The sequence below is a fragment of the Dendroctonus ponderosae genome, unplaced genomic scaffold (genome assembly GCF_020466585.1).
Source record: "Dendroctonus ponderosae isolate FM_Combo_2020 unplaced genomic scaffold, Dpon_F_20191213v2 Dpon_F_20191213_5, whole genome shotgun sequence".
Lineage (NCBI taxonomy): Eukaryota > Metazoa > Arthropoda > Insecta > Coleoptera > Curculionidae > Dendroctonus > Dendroctonus ponderosae.
The window spans coordinates 8,148,301-8,169,445 of NW_026018715.1; the positions used below are offsets into that span (position 1 = coordinate 8,148,301).

The window sequence follows — 21,145 nt, forward strand, 5'->3', positions numbered from 1 at the left end:
TTCATGCTTTCCGTCCCGTTTTTGCTCATTTCTCGAATGMAAAATGAGCAAGAACGCTCATTTTTACATCATTCCAAAGAGATCTAAATGACCTTTTTAGAAAGTGAMCCATCGAYAARGAAATGTTGGCAGTTTTCTCAAAACCGTCTTGATTTCAAGAAGTTTTAGATTTGCGTGTTTTCTTTTGAGTTGCAAAATCGACTCAAAATGACGGKGCTTTTTTCGAAGTTTCTCAAGAACCATTTGAGCCACAAAATTCGTTTTGGCATCGTTGGATAGAGAATAGAAAAGTCGATTCAGTCGTAACAACGTGAGTGAGGAAATTCGAGTAGTTTTGAGCCCGAAAGCGATATTTGAATATCATACATTGAGCAGGGGCGGATCCAGCTTTCTAGTCAGGGAGGGGTCATGTAGTAGAAATTCAGTCTTYTGTTGTCTGTGAAATTAGAAAAATTATCGTTAGTCGACATAAACATTGGTATTCTGGAAAGAAACCCAAATTAAGCCACGAAGAAGRAAATACATATTCCGAATGCTTGGTGAAAACTCAGAAGTTTTTGCTCAAAACCACAGCAGACCSACCATCAATAYCCTTGGTTTCTSAAAGTTTTGCCAAAAATTTGGGACTGTCTCTCATTCCGATTTTTWAAAATCTTCCCCAGGTGACTATTTTCTCTCTCTCTTCTACCCCAGATCAACAAAACGGAATTTATTCYCACATCAAAATAAACCGAAGAAAGTGTYGGTAGWATCAAAAAGCTTTCGTAAAACTGCCTGTTAAATCAAAGAGATTTCTAAAATTTTAACAAATCAGCCAACTCACGAGATAACGCTGTAGATCCTCCTGATTTGAAACAAATTAAAATTGCCACGTTTTTCGGAGTATAAAAACTGCAAACTAATCAAATAATTCTTTACTTCAAAACATCGACCAAAATTGCATACAACTAACGACTTTAAGAGTTTCTCTTCAGCTTCTGGATAAAACACGAAATTAGAAGTATTTTCTGTTGGTGCAGACGATGCGCTCCCAGAACGCCGAAGACAATAATGGAGCCAAAATAATGGGCATTTTTGGAATTCCCATCAAGGCCATAAATTCCATCATGGTCCTCGTCTTTTAACCCAACTATTACCAGCACGAATCACCGATAAACATCAGGTTGCAGCATAGAATCCAATTAAATACACAGGAAATATAAAAAAGTGGGTTATGTAATTTGATGTTTGGATTTGACCCCGGATTTGGGATAACATGCCGAAAAAAAAAATACTAGCATAACAAGTGCACCCCACTGTCTAAACGCTGGATTCTTGAAAATCTACTTATTCAAGTTGAATTTTGACACATTTTCAGATAGAAAAAGACTGGTGCATTTTTTTAAATTGCCAGTCACCTTTTTTACACCTGCAAAATTGCAGATTTTACTTTGCGTTACCTCCACCCTCAAAACCCACTTAGCAGCAGCTTATTAATCCTGTAAGTTCTTCACAAATCTGAAAATACTTAAGCCAATTACTCAGCCTTATACATCGAATTCATCCTCAGATACAGTTTTAAAACGTCTGCCGTCGAACTGGAAAATCAAGGCAATTCTCACATTAATTAAAGCATCATTCAACTGATGATTACATTAAAAAAAAAACGTTTATAATAACTACATTTACATGAGGAACACAATGGCAAGAAAACTGGCTTTTGCTGGCAGCGAACTTGTACTTGTGTTTCTTCGGTTGTAAATCAGTTCACACGAATCACAAAACCATAAAGACATTCAGCCCAACAACTTTTACCACAGAACGGAATTAGTTAATAAATCCACTGGACATCAGGTTGTTCTGGTATGTACCAGTAACCCACTTGTTTTTCCCATAGAATCAGTGGCTTTCCAACGAATTAATTAGCGCAATTTGCTCTTGTTTGTCTACTGAAATGTAAATGTTTGATGTGGAGGTTCAAACGCAGAAGGGCAATGGAAATTCTCTTCTTTGTCATACGATAGCAAAGCAATTTTCGAATCTAACGGCAATAAAGTGTGTGTTCCACATTCAAGTAGCAGGTTTGCATTAGGAATTTGCATGGTTGCGGCCTTCAGAGGTGAACCGGCCCGGGAAAAGAATTTTCCTTTGCTGCAACACGACAATCTAATTACAATGCCTCGCATAAATAAGGACGAAGACAAGCAGAATTTATGTTGGACATAATTCGAATAGTCTCTGGATTTATCCAAAACAATTTTAAGAGCTTCTCAAGTGCGTCGCTTAATCTGGTCGGTTTAACGAACAGGCCGACCTGGTAATCTTAATGACTCGCTTAATTATTATGTTACGACACCAATTATTCACTTTTGTATCTCAAGTGCGATTGACGCATTATTTTAATTGTTCTCATGTGTAAACGGGATTGGATTCTTCTGCATCATTGAGGATTGTGAGATTATAGGGATTTTACCTTTTTCCCTTCCCTTTCCCACTGGGAATTATCCGACTTGGACTTAGTTCGTGTGATGGAAATCCTCGTGGTGGATCTTCCCGGGACGTTCCTCTGCAGCTTCTCCACATTGTAACTTTGCGTCCTCCACCCGAATAATTGAACTATTTTTTCGGCCACTTCCGTACACTTGGGCCCACTGGTGATTGTCTGACAACTATCGAACATTTCACCATTCGCTTTCACTCAAAACTTGCGAGTTTTCATCGTTTTGTTGCGAGATACACTGATTCCTAATCAAATCAAGTTTATGCCATTGTCGAGTTCGAATAATTTTCAAAAAAATGTATCTAAAATAAATGAATAAAAGCTATGCTAACATTTGCCACTTCTGCACAAACAAGTGGAATTCCTAATTCGGTTCGGCATTGGTGGAAACGTTCAGCAAATACCTTAAGTGTGTTAATTGACTTGTGCAGCAAAAAGAACACGACATGAAAGTAAACTGATTGTGATTGCTGTAAGGTTAAAGTCCGCATGGGAAACGATGTTAACTCAATCTTTGAAATGCTCTAAAAGTCTGCAAACTGCCAGCAAAAACACCTTTTCATGTACATCAATTGGTCAACGATTAGTAGCTGGAGGTAACATTAGGTTCTTGGCCTGCAACTGTCGATGCTTTAATTTCCATTCATTTACAGCAGCTTTTATATGCGAATGAATGCAAACATTACTGTACAGTTTAAAGCAGAAATTTATCGAGTCAACAGCGCCTTTATCCATCAGCAGGATGGTTAAATGGCGTTTGAATCAGTTATAACGTTCTTTAGATGTTGAACCTGTGAATAATTGAGTAAAAACACTGAACTTGCTTGCTGGGGGGTGAAAAATCTAAAATCTGTTGAACTTTTTCGCGAGTTGGTTCCACACGTTCAACACCAGAACCAGAATCTAGCCAAAGAAGTGTGGCTTACCATCACTAATATCGAGGTTCAATAAGAAACTTATTAATAAGACCTAACGGCAAATGCAGCCATAATATGAAATTATAGCACTTAGAAAAGCACTGACCATAAAGCCACCTGAGTTGCTGCAGCTCGCTTTTAGTAAAGTAGACCGAAAAAGCTTACAAATAGCTAATTTCATCTTCTTCCCTTTTCTTATTTCAAATTACTGAAGCTTATTCTTTATAAAAAATTCTGTTAGACCAGAAAATATTTTTTTGTCGAGAAACTGACATTGGGATTGAGATAATGAACGTGTAAAGGTTCTGGCTTTTCTTAATAGAACTTGATAACCTTTCTGTTCCTCTGTATGCTTTCTAGCAATTGCCCAATGCTTTCTGCAATTTAAATATGCAGTGAACGCCTAAGCATAAATTATTTTAAAAATATAAAATTACATACAAATAAGAAGTTGTGCAACTAACGCATTAATGTATGGAATTAATTTAATTCATAGTCATTGCACTAATGATACTTCATTGTCACTGTTTTAATGTTTGTAATTTTTTTCGAACTCAACTTTCAAGGCTTCATTCGTTGGAACAGTTCTAAAAAGAAAATGCAACATTTTCTCAAAAGCAAAAGAGGGAATATCGAACACCCTGTACGTTTAATAATCGCTTACATAACTTCAAAAATTGTGGACTCTCGTAAGAAACCTGAGATAAAACTTTGAAAGAAATTATGGTAAAAACTATAGAAACTTGGTGGAAAAGTATATAAAAACTCTAAAACTTTCACATCCTGTATCATGAAAGTTTTCCTGACTGTATTTTCAATTTTATAAAAACCAATGTTTCTGGGTTTCAATCATTAATCAATCAATTAATAATCATTTATTAAGAATATCACAATTTATGCAGTTTTCTTAAAAACGTTTCTTTTGGGACCCAAAACTTGCGTAGCAACAATTGTCTACACGAACAGACTGATAATGGTGGAAAACACCGAAACGTTTTTAAGAAAATTGACTAAATTGTGAGATTCTAAATAAATGACTGAAACCCAGGAACATTATTTATATTAAAATACGTTTATATAGCAAATTATACTTTAAATAAGCGCTCCGAATAAAATTTCCCAGTCCTAATGGTACAAAGGGACGCACACTGTATAAACAAACTATTTATTTGGTTTCACAGAAATATGAAAACTACCGGTATGTCTTCAAAACCTGAGAAATAGTTGATTGTACACATAAGTCTCAGGAACTTAAATATAACGGTTTCAATAAAAGCACGTTTTTTTAATTGGGCCTTGATGGCCGAAAACCAGCCAAATTTGCAAATTTGCTTGCAATTTTCTGCAAAACTTAACGCGCCCAAGTCATTGAATTAACTTTAAATATGCAAAAGACGAAAACGCCTTCAAATTGAAGGTGGAACCAAAATGTTTGCTAACAATCGGTTACTCACAAAGCATAAATTATTCTTAAAGACAAAGTCTTTTGTGAAGGCATTATTATTCATGATTATTTTTATTTTCCGAAAAGAAATCAACATTTTAACTCATTTCAACACAGAGTTTTTTAAGCTGAACATCGACTTTATGTTTGCAGCACCCTGTGGGCATAAGTTCTGATTACAGAAAGCTCGAAATTAAATTAATAGCAAGATTCTTTCATTCATTTTTCCATTTCACGATTATCTTTTTATGTTATATTTAATATTTTTCACGCAATTGCGACTACGATTAATAAATGATAGTAAGCGAGTTACTCTACAAAGTGTTAACTCAAGAAAAATGCGAAATTGTGATAAAAACACTTTTCGAAATAATTACTTTAGTTGCAGTTCAGTTTCGCACTCTGAGAAAAAGAACATGTTATAAACGAAATTATTGAATCGGAACTCAGTGGTTTTTCACAATAACATTCGTAAATAAGGGTCTCAAATAAGTCCATAAATTTTGGACTTTTAGACAGTCAGTTTGTCTGCATATATTTTTGCACCAGAACTTTTCCATTTTATCTTCGTCTGCTTTGCAAAAATCGACTTAAATTGTTACTGCACCCCGTAGCAGAACAGAATGATTCGCATAAGGTAATCCAGTATTGACTGACGTGTGCAAGAGCGAGAGCAATATAAATCAATTGCCATGGAAACCCACCAGCCGCATGCTCTATATACCAGGACCAATCGCAAAATTAATCACCCACGATGGCATTTTGGCCAGAAAAACCAACGTTCAGAATTTGAAAAATCATCATCATTGACAATCGAATTAGAAATATCCAACTGGACGGTAATTTGACATGAAACGCGTCAACTTCACGCTGCTGATTTGCCTACTGAATATCCTGCAACTTTGCTGCGATGCTCTGATCCAAGACATCACATGGTGCTCATTGCCGAAATGCAAAATCAAAGAGAATCACACAATCTGCAAATGGGGCATAATATGCCCGCCTGATCAAACATGCGAAACCAACGTGAATTTCAACAAGCAGATGAAAGACTACATCATGGAGTTGCACAATAAAAAAAGGAATATTATCGCTCTAGGTAAAGCGTAGGCAGTAGAATGCATTGAAGTAGTGGTTTGGCTTTAGGTGAGGATGAACAAGTGCCGGAAAAAGTGCGCAAAGCTGCCGACATGAACGTGCTACAATGGCACGTCCATCTGGAATATGTAGCCCGATGCCATTCCAGACAGTGCGACTTCAATCACGATGAGTGCCGAGTGGTACCCGACTTTGATAGGGTTGGCCAAAACATTTACACCAAGAGCTTTACGAATAAGGATCCAGACCATGTGGATACTAAAAGCATCATCGACCAAGGAGTTGAAGGTTTGCGCTCCCGCTTCCAAAAAATGTGTGGTCACACACAGCTTTTCGCAATTACAGGATGGTACAATGAGATCAAACACGCCACTGAGGACATTTACAACCAATGGGATAAAACCTCTGAGAGCAGCGGTCATTACACGCAGTTGATCTGGGCTAAAACCACTCACATAGGGTAGGCACGCTTAAAACCCAACTTCTGGAAACTGTTAGATTGCTCTTAGATGCGGACTATCTCAGACCAGAAACCACAAAAAGCTCACCTTCTACCTTGTCTGCAACTACGGGTTGCAAGGCAACATCAAACAGAAGCCCATTTATTCAGTGGGAGAACCCTGTTCCAAGTGCCCAGAAGACAAAGAGTGCAATCCGCAATTCAAAGGACTTTGCGGCACCATCGAGGCGTATGCCTTTAAATGCCCCTGCGAGGAGAACCAGGAAGGCGAAAATGGTGATTAGATACGAATTGCAGGTTTTGCTAAGCTTATACTGTTTGAATATACATTCATAAGGTTGTGATTTGCATATTTATATAGAAGTAAAATAATGTAATGTATTTGGCTGTACACAGTCCGCTAAGCTCATAAAACCATGCATCCGGTGGTCACTCAAATTAGACCTACCGGATGGCCCACATAAGTATTTTTGTCTTCTTAGTTCAGAACCTACACCAAACGCCAAAAGATCTTTTGTTGCTGTGATTATTGCGTGAATCAAATCGCTATTAAATCATATCAGCATTAATAATTTGGAAATTCAATCGTACATGTTTTACACCAATCAATATACTCATTAGTGATTAGCGCTATTAAGGGGGTGAAATCTCAGGTCAGTTGATGAAAAATGTTCACATAAAATTAGGCCTGAAAATGAAACGTTTCCAACAAGAATTAGATTATGTATTTAATGTCCAACATTTTTGAAGTTCAGTACCGTTCTTGGTAATAAAAACAGGCGTAGTGGCGGGGACACAAGAACCACCTGACCAAATTTTTTGACCAAACAATGTACAACGTTTTTGTCAAACGTGTCAAAACATTTTTAAATATTCTGGGAATATTTGCTAACAATTTGAAAAAATAACCATTTTAAGTCAGCCGACATTCTCAATTTGGAATTATTGGATTGGAGAAGTTTGGAAAAATACATTATTTTCCACAATCAATGAAATTTGTCCCTTTGCTTGTGGAAAAGACCGTGCGTTTTTTGCCAAACTCCCATGACCTAAACAGCTCCAGTTGCCCGAAAAATTGCTGGTGCTTTGAATGTAAGTAGCTAAAGGAACAGCCTGGGCATATTTTAAAGAACATTTTGCTGCAATGGACGCGTCCAAGCCCTTGTTCCTGATAATTTTCGTTAACATTTTCCATTGTCAATGGATTTTGCCCAAAATGGTTCAACTGCTGGTGCTCATTTTTTTACCGATGTAACAGAAAATTGCAAATGTTTCATCAATATGCAAAGTCACCCTGTACATTAATAAGTAAGCACATGATCAAAATGGTATTGGGCTAAAAAGAGGATGAGCCCTAAGTTTAGCTAAGAAAAATGTCTTGCTCCTCGGCTGTTGACGGTCAAAGTTCTTTAAAAAAAATAGTTTTAGTCCATCGGGTTTGGGCCATAATAAATTATGGAGATTTTTGATGCCAAATTCACCAGAACTTTTCACTTGGTAGCTGGCATCAGTTTAATTTTTTTTAGTGGCTGCATTCATCCTTTCTCGACATTTTTGTGCGCTTAGCAAACATTTGTAGGATTCATAGTTTATGCGCAAAAACACTTTGAAGGTTCCCTGCCCTTAACCAATTTTACGCATATCGCACTATTACAAATTTGAATTAAGTGTCCATAAAAATATGTGACGGGTACAATTTCATTATATTTTATTAAACAATGTTTATTAAGTTATTAAGTTAATTATTATTAGGCATGATTCTCCAGTGAAACAGGATTATTGAACAGAACCGAAAAGATGTTTGATAAACCAGCCATTTGCCTGAGTTTCTCAAATAGCAAGGAATCAGAAAAATGTTCATTGCACAAAAACTATGAATGCTACAATATTTTACCAAGAGCACGAAAATATCGGGAAAGGGTTAATGTTTAATCGAAAAAAAATTAACTGATTCCACCTAGCGAGAAAAGTTCTGCAGGTTCTTGTACCACGGTACTCTTGCGCAAAAAACATTCTTTTAAAGAATATCTATCATCAATCGCAGAGGAGTCAATATTTTTTAAAATAAAAGTTTCCGCCAAAGACTTTCGCAGTAAGTACCATTTTGATCATGGTGCTTATGGGACGCCCAATCTATTTTTTAATGTTGGATTTTTCCGCTGTAGTTGCTGCATTATATGTATTATTAATCTGAACGTTTTTTAAAATAAACTCGACAATTTCCATTATTTTTCGCTGAAGTATTTAAGTTTGTGTTTCAATAATTTCTGACCGGAATAACACAGAATATCACATAACTTGAATGTAACTTTTCAAGTTGTCCTGTGTATCTTTCAGGCCCTTGTTCTCTCGCTCACTAATTATCAGGATTCAAACGCTTTTTTAAACTCAATTGTTAAACATAAATTGTCATTGCTTTAAGCACATTTTACCTATCAATTGTTTGATAATGCGGTCCAATTGAAGTACCGCAAAAAAGGTTTAAGCAAGATTTGCAATTTTTTAACTGGATTGTTTAGCTACATCAAAGTCAATCAACTGTGAAGCATTTTTTTCGATCTTCAATTATTAGTGTATTTCAGAATAATTGTGTTTGAACAAAAATGTTCTGGAATAGGTTTAGATACTAAATGCTAGAAATAGTTAGTCCTAATTTATATCTAAAAGTTTAGCTTGGTGAAATTCTACACGGTTACAAGACGAGCCCCAAAGTGTTGATTTACTATATTTGCACGGTGGCTTTTTAGATTTACAACTGGCTTAAGACAATTGCGAATTTGCCACAACTATAAACTATAATTAAAAATGATGTCGCTGTTGACGCAGAACAATGAATCAATACAATGCAGATAACAGGGTTTTATCTTGTTTGCAATCAGTTTGGATAATTTTACAATGGAGCCAAAATCCTGCCAGTGCTGGCTAATAATCTATAACAAGCATAAATATGGAATTTTCGTTTTCTGTTTGCTTGAATTAAAGCGATGGACGACGTCAGTTGGAAATTATGTTGCTGCATTCAATTGCGGGATAATTATTATAAACATTTAAAGTATTATGCAATGTTTGCACGCCTGTTTCCAATACGTCTAATTAAAATAGTGGTAAAAATGCACTGTCTGTGGCCAGTCCTCAACAGCTTGGCGGCTACTAATTATGCGAAAAAACTAATAACGGTGCAGAATCGGTCAGTCGTTTCATCAATTCCTGACTAGACAACTATTTCCATTAAGCCATTTGCACATCGGTGTATTTCGGCAAAAAACACTCACTCGACAATGACAAAAACTATTAAGCTGTTAAGAGATCCAATGGACTACGTCCATACTGTGTCCACATTAAGACGGTTGCAACATTTACATCATTTACCGATTGTTCTTGTGCGGTTCAAAACAATTCCGACTACCTGGGCAATTTGCCAGAAACAACGAAAAACAATGGTACCCACTAAGGTTGCGACACCCTCGTTCCGAGCTTGTGCGTCTAGGAAGCGGTGGACGAACAGCCGAGCTTCTACCGGTACCTAACGCGATCAACTGAACCTACTAGGAACCTACTGACGCGTCAGCTGATCAGGCTGGTGGGAGCGCTGGCCTGTACCACTGCAAAAGCAAAGGTAATTTTGTTATTGTTGTTATTAGTGGAGTTCCCAGGTAGGTAGGTGCGATAATAAGCAACTATTTTGACATAGTGATGAATAATACTCGAGGAAATGTGGATTTCCGAAACTGATAATCTGGTAATCGAGTTTCAAGTGAAAACATTTGCAATATCTATAAAATGATGAACAATGTATGAAACAATCTGCTGGCTGGTTCTGAATTTGACCAGTGAATTTCCGAAAAAAGCTTAACCTACCACCGAAAAAATCCCGGCATTCAAATAAAACAATTGCGAAAAATCGACGAAAATATTGAGCAAATCGACAGTTGCCAAACTAATAGAGCCAATAATTCTCAATCAAATGATGTGGCCAACAAGCTGATATCTAGTCCTCATTTGGACTAGAGTACATTTTTGAAAAGAATCTAAACCTGCTGATTGTAACCGAAAGCCAATTCCGAAGTCCCACTTTATATAATTGCCAAAAATCGATGAAAATATTCAGAAAATCGTCAGTTTCAGAAATAACAGAGTCGAAAATTCTCTATTTATTAATTGTACATACTTTCCTGACTGTGTTTCAATTCCAAATCAAAATTAATTCCTGGGTTTCAGTCATTTATTGTCTCTATTTATCAATTAAAATACGTTTCGGTGTATTTTTCCACCATCATCAGTTTTTATGTGTAGCGTTGTTGCTACTTTAAGCCTTGGCATACATTTGGAGTATTCCAGTATTTTAATTGATAAATAGAGACAATAAATGACTGAAACCCAGAAATTAATTTAAATTTTCTATTTATTAATCCACAAAAGAGTTTAATATCTAATTCTCCTTTCGACTTGCGAATATTCGAAAAAGCTTGGCGATTGTTACCCAAAGCAAATTACACCATCCGACTTTAAACAATTGCCAAAAATTGGTGAAAATATTGAGCAAAACGACAGTTGTAGAACTTACAGAGTCAAGAATTCTCTATCAATTGAGCTGGCAAACAGCCCGATATACCCTGTATCCAAGATAAGAAGGGATAAGAAGGGATAAGAAGAAGATATGGGTAATCGGAAACTATAAATGATCCGAAGTTGCTTAAATAGGAAAAATTTGGGCAATTACAAGACTAATAAGAAGGCGATTTCAGACCTTTGATACGAATTTTCGTTTCTGACTTAACTGGATAATAAAATAAGTCTCATCATTCCTGGAGGCACTCAAAAGCTGCAATAACCAATCTACGGAGCTCTTCTTCAGTTGCAAGACTTAACTTATAGGAAAACCTAATTCTTGACATACCACCAGAAAAAAAAATCAAGTGGAGTTATATCGGGTGACCGTGCTGGCCTCAGTAAGTGCTTAAATGTCTATTCTTGTGACCAAAATTCCAGCCCAAATATTAAATACGAATCTACCTTGGTGCCTTGACTCTTTGTATAAATGAGGATTTTGTTTGCTCCCAAAATGTACATTTCTTCTGTTGAACACACCATTATTGGAACCAACACTTTCCCACTTTTCAAACCATATTATTTGGTGAGGAAAATGTTGGTCCGCATGACAATTTCTAATATACTATTCGACGCTTCTCTGGGTCACCTGGTGCAAGTCCTTGGCAAATTCCGTATATAAGAGGATAAAACCTTTGCTTTTTACGAATGAAATGTGCTGTTGATTTTGGAATATCCATTTTTTTTCCCATTTTTCGAGCTGAAACTCCAGCTTCTCAGCAATTTGCCAATAATACTTTGTTTCATTTCTCCCCACCGTTAAATGCACCGTATTCTTTGAGATACTAACTTGCTAAATGTTCGTGTTGTGCGTACGTTAATGCTCTATCCGGCAGTGCTAAAGAGAGCTTTGGTCCTCAAACGGTTCACTAAATACGCACCAAAGAATAAGAGCTGTGCTGAAAATTGGTACTTTGCCCCTTTCCGAAAAAACTGAAAACATATTTCAGTCATTGCTTTATACAAAAAATGCGTACTTTAATGCCTCTATTCGGAAGTGCAATTAGAGTTTTGAGCTTCGAGTGATTCGAGCGGTTTTGAAAATTTGCGCTATTTTCCGAAAAAACTTAAAACACATTTAAGTGAATGTTTTATACGAACACTTGCGTACTTCAGTGCTCTAGAGAGCCGTACAAATGAGAGCTCGGGGTGTCGAACGGTTCTCAAAATATGCGCCAAAGATTTCGAGCGGTTTTCTGAATTTGAACTAATTATGCATTTTGCATTTTGCTAAAAAACTAAAAACAGTTTAGTCAATATTTTCTACAAAAAAAGCGTAGTTGTAATGTTCTATCCGGCAGTGCTAATGAGAGCTTTGGGTCTCAGACGGTTCTCTAAATATGTGCGAAGCAATAAGAGATGTTTTGAAAACTTGCACTAATTATACAATCTGCTATTTTATTTGTCTATTTTGTGTTCCTTTTGTCTGGTTCCCTCCTTTCTAGATACTTATTCAAGTACAGTAGTTCCACAACACAGGAGTTTTTCTGACTCAAAATAAAAAGTCATAACGTATTTATAATTAGCACAAACAAAATATTTAAAAATTAGTCTGCTACATTTTTATCTCTAAATGTAAAATGTTCACAATTTTCTCAATAACATTTTCAAAAATGACCAAACCTCACGTAAACCTTAACATGCTAAACATTGTTGAGTTCACAGTAAAAGGCGGTTTTAGAATTTGCTGTTAAACAGACAGAGCCATATTTGAAAGTGGAGTCGAAACGTCTGAGCAGAAATCTCGCAGAAAAAATGTATTCTCTCGCTGACTTAAAGTTGCTGCGAAAAGATGCAATCGACTTTTCACCAGATTTGTTATTAACGCCAAGATATAATATAATCGAAATTCGAAAACTTCGGGTTTTTTTCAAATAAATCAGAAACTAAAATTGTAATCAAAAGTTTTAAAGCGGCATGTTGTTAGCCTTCTAATTGCCCAACTTTTTTCTGTTTAACCAACTTCGGATAAATTACGATGTTCCATATCCTCATACTGGCCCTTCTTATTTTGGACACAGTGTATACCACTCATTTAGACGAGTGAATTTTTAAAAAGTGTAAAAGTGCTGATTGTTACTGGAAGCAAATTACACCATCCAACAATTGCGAAAAAATCTACTAAAATGTCCAGAAACTAGTAGTCAAGATTTATCTATTACTTAAATAATATAAAAAAAGTAGTTAATTTTTGACGAGTTTACCTTGCCAATTGCTACCGAAAACTAATTCAGCCACACGTTTTAAAAAAATCAATTAATTAATTAAAAATTACCAAAAGCCAAATCCAACTTCCAACTTAAACAATTGCCAAAAGTCGATGCAAAAATTGCCAAAATTTACATTTGCAGAAATGATGAAGTCCCGAATTATTAGCTTAAAAAGGCACAAACCGGTGGTAAATTTTTTAAAAGAATTAAAGCAAATTCGTCAAAATATACGCAAAATATTGAGCAAAACGCAGGGCAATTACAGGGCGAATAGAGAGAAATTAAAAAAAAAACTCAATTTTATTTCTTTGTCCGATTCAATTTTCAACTGGGTTCGATTCCTCGGAATGTCATCACATTGCCAAATAAAAAAAAAAACCTTTGTTCACAGACCATAGTGGCACTAATTTCATTATTAGAGAGGCATGCTATCATCGCTTTTACTTTGCACTTAATTTGTTAATATTAGTTGAAATCATCGTAACGTAGGTACACTGCTGGCACCCGCTTATTAAAGTTTTCACTTGCAGAGAAAGTGCGACGCTCGCAAGGTGCTCACTTCTGTGATGTAAGTACGGTGCGATTATGGGAGGATTATTTAACAGTTACTTCAACAACCCTCAGCTTCTGCTGCTTAAAATACAAAAGCGCTTTCGATAATCATCTCCGTTGTCTTTTTTATCGGCGTCGGTGAGAAACCGCAGAATGCGACAAGAGAATTAATTCAGTCTTGGGATTGGCTCAGTTTTTTTTTCTTACATAACAGATCGCTTTTGAGCGTATATACTCGGCATAACAAGAGCGTCTGTTGATAAAGTACACAAGAATAGAAACAATTCAACAATCTCACAATGGTGAAGGTTTCTTGTGGCGCATTCGCTATCCAACCGAAATTATTACATCTAAACGTAAATTTTAACCCAGGGGTTTGACTTTTTTTTTAAGTAGATATACAGGGTATCCACCAGGAACCGCTTCGATCGAGAGATGCCGAACTACAACAAGAAAAATTTTGAAAATTGGCCATCAAAAAATCACTGCGGGCAAGCGATCTAAAACCTTTCCAAAATTCGCACTTAATTTAACTTGCAGTTATTCCGAAAGTAGGCAAAGTAAGCAAGTTGACAATGTTTCAATCTACCGTAATTGAGACAATTTTTAATTTAAAGTCAAAAATTAAATTTGTAGGCATTAAAACAATATGAAAATTTTAGTTATTTATTTTGAGACCGATTTCTCGTTGAAAACCACTTACTTTACTATACTTTTTATTACTGTTTGATTTTTATTCCAACTGCCAAGATTTTTTTAACAAAAACCCCGAAAAGTAAGAATTTTATCCGAATCAACATGAAGCAAAAGGGAAATTTTGTGTATCGTTGCCTAAACCAAAAAATGTTTAGTTTCCGATATATTGTCTGTCAATTTAATATTTTTTTATATTGTGCTCCAGCTCAAGTCCAGCGTTGGATATTCCGAAAATGGTCGTGTTGGAAAAAAAATTACTGTCACGTCAGTTACCGTTTGAAAATGTCTGTTATATTTAAGTATTTCTGTTATATTCATTATTAATCTCAAAAATAATGTGCTGTTAAGCAAATTATAAAATAAACAATGAAATTAAATGTGCGGTATTTTTGTGTATCGCTTTTTTCCAAATATAAAAATCCGGTTAAGTAAGTTGTTTTTGAAAAAGGCCGCAAATTAAACAATAAATACGTTCTCAAAGAAAACATTATTAATGCGCCGTTAATGATGCGAGCAAAGTGAAACATTTCAAAGACTTGGCTCCAAAGTAGCGCTGCCCTTTAGGCAGTTTTTCTACATCGAACTATAAAAATTCGTTTGTTCTCGCAAAGTTTCATAAAATTTTAGAATGAGACTCAGAGGGAAAATTTCTAGCTCAGAATTTCATAAAAATCCAATAAAGGCTAATCCGTAAGCGCGTATCAAAATCAAGCTAAATATTCCGGGGCTCTGATTAACGCGCGTAAAGAGAAACATGCACAAATCATGACCTGAACTGAACGTTGATCTGCCATTAGGCCATTCTTTAACTACTTATCAAGCTATAAAAGTTCAAATTTTTATGAAAATGCAGCAAGGGAGACTTTACCCAACATATCAAGCTTCAAAAGAAAACATTTTCAGGAAAATCGATCAAAGGACTAATCGAAAAAATCTTGTCAAAACCAATACGGATTCATTGGCGTGAATGGAAATTTGCCATTTAGCCTTTACACAAAATATCAATCTCAATTGGCTGAAAATTTCATATAAATCGAATAAAGCGACTATAATTCGATAGCAAACATTTAATTTAGTAGCTGAGAATTCTGTTTTGTTTACGTTATCATAAAAACGGATTTTAACCGGAAACCTCCCTTCAAAAATATTACTGTGCGAACAGACACTTTGTACAAAATTGTCAACAATAAAAAAAGTGAAATTGAACTGCAAAGCAAAGCAATTACTCATTCAAAGGGCGATCGAGCAAATGATTATATGATCATGTTGCTTCGGTAGTTCGGTGCCTTTGGCATACGGCAAAAATTTCGATATCACATGAGTTTGTTCTAAAAACTGTTTGATTAGTCAGTTTCTTACAGGCAATAGACGAAACATGTTCTAGCTTTTTGTGTCGAGCGAATCGCGTTTTTAGATGGGAAATATAGAATCATTGCGGCCCTAATGGCAAATGCGGTAGTTTATCAATCCTTCTAAGTGCAGAGTTAAACTTCATTGTGTTCTGAAGTGTAGTGTGATCTTTTTGTCGATTAATGGACAAAACATGGAGGATGGAGCAAAGCTGGTAAGGATCTTTTTCTGATCTATAAATTCTCTAGCTTGGACTGAGTTTAATTTTAACAAAGCAATTGAAGTTTTATGCATTCTTTACATTTCTTATTCTTAATGGTTTTGGACAGAATTCCTGATGTACTAAACACATTTTCTTCTTTCTTTGCAGGTGGCACGTTGCAGCTTTTGGTAAGTTTGGCATTACTTTACCCCTGGTTGTCATGTAGATGTAGATACTTCAGTCCCATATTGTTGACTTGTATTTTATGATATTGTTGCATACCATATTTAATAGACGAAGAACGACGAGGGAGTTTCTGGATTCTGTACTGGGTTTAATTTTTTTTTGTAACATCATTTAAAGCCAGATTTTATTCATTAACTGCGAATTTTCTGTTAAAATGTTTTTGTATAAACTCTTTCAGGCTCAAAACCAGTATAGTACGACACTTTATTGTCGTGTAAAATAGTTTGCATTAATTATTTGTGTTTTTCTGTTAACAATTACACTCTAAATTAAACGACTCTTGTATTCTCAATAGGGATTGCACAGATTTATAAAATTTTACTTGTTTCGCTCAGTTTCCTGTTTTATATAGGTGTATTCGGTTGCAAAAACACCTTTAATTATCTTCCAAGCAAAGATATCAGGTGTTTTTCAGTTGTAGGTTTAACTTTTTGCTTTTTTGAAAATTAATAATACACCAGAATCCAGACTAAAGTGCCTAAAGGTAGGTGAATCTTATTTATTATTTGTTGCGGCTGTTCTTCTAAATTTAAGCCACTAAATGGCCTAGTTTTTTTGAGGAAAAATCAGAGTTTCAGTGAATTTTAGCGCTCTGTATCCGGCCGGCATTTTATTTCGTTGAAGTAGATGCAACCAGGGTTGTAACGTCTCTTTTATAGCATTTTTGTGGATTTTATGCTGCCGATTTCCATTTTGGTTTTTTCAGGATTTTATATGGCGAGTTTTTGAAAAAGGTTGCGGAATTATTTTGGTACGCTTTGCTAATTGTTGATTTTTTTGCAGTTTTGAACATCGATATTTTATTTTGCTATGATACAATTTGTTTCAGGTAAAACAGGTTTCATTTTAAAATGCGTCTATTTACTAATCACACAGTTTTTTCGTATAGCTTTGAACCGTTTATATTTCAGGATATTTATTGTTTCTTTCACTAATGTTCACTTTCCGGGGTACGTCATTATAATACTGATTTTTCAACAAGGTGTTTGCTTCCACCTTAATACATATTCATATCGACTTAAATTAATTACTTATTTCGTTACCATACCATTTTTCCAGGTACCGCAAGTCACTTTTTCTTAAATGATTTTATTTAATAATTTCAGCTTTTCTTACAGCTTTGCAATTTTCGTGTCGTGTGACTCGCGTTCTTAAATCCGAATTTCTGAAAGCAAGTGCGGTAATTAATATCACCTGCTAATTGCAGGATTAAAGTTTTCTATCCGGAGTCAATTTTCGTTGAGTGTTCAAGTGCGGTGTGAACTTTTTGATGATTAATAGGCAGACAATGGAGGATGGGGCGCCAGCTGGCAGAAAGCTGGTAAGAAATATTTTTAATCTAGATATAAATCGTTCAATTTTATTGATTATTTATATTTATCTAACTCGCTATAAGCTATAAGGAGAAAATAACTTTCGATACAAATTTAAACAATTGTCAAAAATCAAGGAAAATATCCAGTAAATCGACACTTGCAGTTCAAATAAACTGAATATTTCTCTATCAAAAGGCCTTTAAAACAGCCGTATATCTAGTCCTCATTTTGATTAGTAAACTTTCAAAAAAAGCCCAACTTGCCGATTGTTTTCAAACGCAATTTCCGGCATTCAATTTTGAACAGTTCCCAAAAATCAATTAAAATATTCAGTCATAGTCAAGAATTCTCTACAAAATGACCCACAGAACAACCTGATACCCCATTTGTTTCTGGCCAAGTTCGAAGCTACCATAAAGATGGACATGTGAATAAATTGCTCAATTTTCCCAGACATTTTGGAAGTTTCCACAGGAAAAATGTTTAAGTATGGACAGAAAAGTACCTACCTAAACGAAATACCGCAGATTAAATCAACAATAAAAACGCATTCGCCAACGTAAGCGGAAAATAAGCATTCACCACTACTTTAGGATTTCGTCAGCAAACTAGAACAAATTTGTGGACTATCACAAGACTTATTGCATGTACATCCTGAGGAAAGTTTCCGTAAACGGCGCATACCCCAGTAGTAACTCATATTTACGCACTTCCTATCGATTTCCGACCATTTATACCAAGTTTCCTAATGTCCGCCGACCCAGAAACGAATATCAGCAAAGTAACCTAAAATACTAGTTTCTTATCATTGCGTTACTCATAAACCATCAAAAAGTAAATAAGCGATATGGTTTTAGTGTGCGTTTAGCTGCTAGATCAGGACTGAAAAAAACAGGTCAAATATCCTTATCATTCGCACACTGTGAATTGTAAATATTTCAGGTTTTGTCACATTATATATTAATAGGTGTGGCTTAGCAAATAATGCATTTACGCGTTCATATGGGTTTCTGTCGAACCGCAAAAGCGCAATCTTCCAAGCCAACCCTATCAGGTTACTTAGTCGGCCGCTTGGATAACGGAAACAAGATATATTTGCCATTAACAACATGCCAACATGCTGTGGGACAGCACTGGCTATTCTCCGAACCTGATTCATCAAATGTGATCCATCAAATCATTGATGTGACTAGTTCTAATCCAATGAGAGTTTAATCCGCATTGTAAGAGCCTGCGCTGGTACTAAACAAGTCGGAAATAGTCGCGCTCACCACACAGTCTACACAGAGATAAACTCTACATTTCACGATTTTTTTTTCAACAAATTCCGTACATATATTTGGTAGAAATAGGTATATGCAAATGAAGCCTTAGGAATTGGAGAAGAAAGTGGATTATGAATGAAACAGCAGGTCGCATTTACATAACCCACTCGCAACAGCACATTTATTGCCAAAAAGTGGTTGCCTGAACTACTCTGCATGCAAATTTTGCGAAGGCAAGGTCTTCTGAACCGGTAGTGATGGTTTCTGCATTGGCATAAAACAATGAAAACGTGTTTTGATATTGACTCACTGTGTCTAGCTAAAAAAAATCGGGATTACATTCCGGTCCGAATTTTTTACTTCTGCAAAAGAGCCAAAGCAAACACAGGTTTGCGGATAATCGCCTTTTGATCTGACAAAATTTCCTGCAAAATCAGACGTTACTTATGATGGCCTTCGTGACTAAAGGAGCAAAACTCAATGGTACAACGACCGACAAGGAATCCCATTTACCCAGCAATTAGCTGAAAACAATCATAAACGTTTCGTTGAATAAATCGAGTCTCGTGACTCAGAAAATGACAAAGGACTATAATACACCTCATGGTACTATAGGCACCTGGTGCCACGACTAGAGAAACAATGGAGCTGCATGAATTAGGGCCACTTGACTCACACAGCTTTGTGAAATATGCAGAGACCCAAATCGATACACTTAAAAAAAACACTTAACAGAAATCGGTGTACCATACCACTAATTGCATGTTTATTTAAATTGATCAATGTCTAATTGATCCATCGATTCGACCTCTCATCCAGGGATTCAGTCAACTTCATCGAATTAATCCACATCACCTAAGCATGGTAGTTTATTGAGACTAATGATGGTACAGGGTGTCCTAAATCGGAGAATCGCTGTTAAAATCTCGCAAAACATTCGCATTCTCTGTTTGTTGAAATGGTATAAATTCCTGCATATCAAGGAATCAACTGAATCTTGTATTCACAAAATGAAGAGATCGATTTTACAAGAAAACGCGTCGACTTTCTTTGGACTCAATTCTGTTGCTGGGAAAATCCAGATTACTTTTTTTAGTTGTTTGAACAAAGTAGTAAAACGTTACTCAGAAAAAATATTACTAACCCCTTTTTAGATGTGAAAATTCCAGTCTCGGGCCTCGTAAAGCTTTAACAAATGAACAAAACCGATTAGTTATAACTCGTTAACTGAGAGAGCGGCAACAACTCAATAGCGCAGCTCAACACAGTGTTACCCAGGCCTAGTTTGAAAGGAAATTTTATTGCTGTTAAAAAGCTGAATTCGGGGTTGGATTGTAACTCATGCAATCTTTTACTGGAAGCGCTTTTTGTTATTGTGTCAGATTTTTCAGTTTTCTTCAACAAACTAAATGTAACCCCAGACTTATTTTCAAGTTGATTCAATAGGCGTTTTGAGCTCTATAACTTGATCCTAAAAAAAAAACGCGGTGCCCTCAAATTTCGCAGATAAAGAGTTTTAGAGCGTTACTACCTTTTTAGCGGTTAATTTCTGCCCAAGAATGGAACAAGTATTTTAAAAACTCTATCAATTCTTTTGGAACAGTTAATTGCTATTTACCCACACCTGGTATATTGCCAGACAGTCACCACAGGCTTAATCAACGTGAACAGTTTGTCCTAATCACGTTTCGGGCTGCGTGATTGAATTACAGCTAACGAGATTCCATTTAATTTAATCGAATTGTAAAGTATTTAGAACTGTTATGTCGAGTATCCATAATCACGGCTTGATTGACGACAAAATTGGCTTCATCCTGGGTGTGGATCGATTGAAACTGCTATTATATAAACTCGGAATCTATGTGGGCCCCAATAATCCTCCTAGAGAAACTGAATAGGAAAACAACAAAAACTCCCACTCCGACACCAAATGAAAAAATCAAACACCCCCAATATTCACGCAGTTATCAGTCAAAAATAATGAATCAGTCAATGTTGGAAAGTTTCCGTTTGCGTGCAACAAAGCACAGATGAAACCGATCCAGAGGCGTATTTTTATCTACTCAAATTTCAAGCCACTGAAAGAACCTGAGAGGTTCAATTGATAGGTACCAGATGGCCCGAAAAAAAGGAAAATTTCCCAGATGATTTGCATCATTGACTAGCCTAAATCCATGGCTCAACACAGTCAAGGCAGTTATCAATTAGGATCTCTTACAACAATGGGTGCCTTAGGAAATCACTTGTTTTAGTGCTTGGTTCCTGTTGGTGCGGTCGAACAAGTTCGAATGCAATCAAGGGC

General features: G+C 35.9%; 2 protein-coding genes and 1 long non-coding RNA gene across 14 annotated transcripts in view; 1 reads left to right on the forward strand and 2 right to left on the reverse strand.

Annotated features, from left to right (window-relative positions):
* LOC109539593 (partitioning defective 3 homolog) overlaps positions 1-21,145 on the reverse strand; it is a 58,430-nt gene that overhangs the window by 27,958 nt on the left and 9,327 nt on the right. For 5 of the 12 annotated variants that reach the window (XM_048666730.1, XM_048666735.1, XM_048666731.1 and 2 more), the window contains exons 1-2: positions 9,671-9,929; positions 2,453-2,781 (exon numbers count right to left, since the gene is read on the reverse strand). The exons of 1 other annotated variant lie outside the window; for it this stretch is intronic. In XM_048666730.1, the coding sequence (XP_048522687.1) occupies positions 2,453-2,659 (207 nt within the window). In that variant the 5' untranslated portion in view covers positions 2,660-2,781; positions 9,671-9,929. Of the gene's footprint in view, positions 1-2,452; positions 2,782-9,670; positions 9,930-21,145 lie in introns of those variants that run through there. 6 more of the 12 variants (XM_048666733.1, XM_048666732.1, XM_048666726.1 and 3 more) reach the window with 5 other exon arrangements.
* Positions 5,652-6,737, forward strand: LOC109539595 (scoloptoxin SSD976). The gene is made up of 4 exons (XM_019907446.2): positions 5,652-5,939; positions 5,987-6,226; positions 6,284-6,398; positions 6,448-6,737. Exons 1-4 carry the CDS (start codon positions 5,690-5,692, stop codon positions 6,680-6,682), a joined length of 840 nt encoding a protein of 279 aa, XP_019763005.1. The 5' UTR covers positions 5,652-5,689; the 3' UTR covers positions 6,683-6,737.
* On the reverse strand, positions 16,058-19,873 carry LOC125504547. The gene is made up of 2 exons (XR_007281567.1): positions 18,573-19,873; positions 16,058-16,339 (listed from the first exon to the last, which is right to left on the reverse strand). It is a non-coding gene; the product is annotated as an uncharacterized LOC125504547 (long non-coding RNA).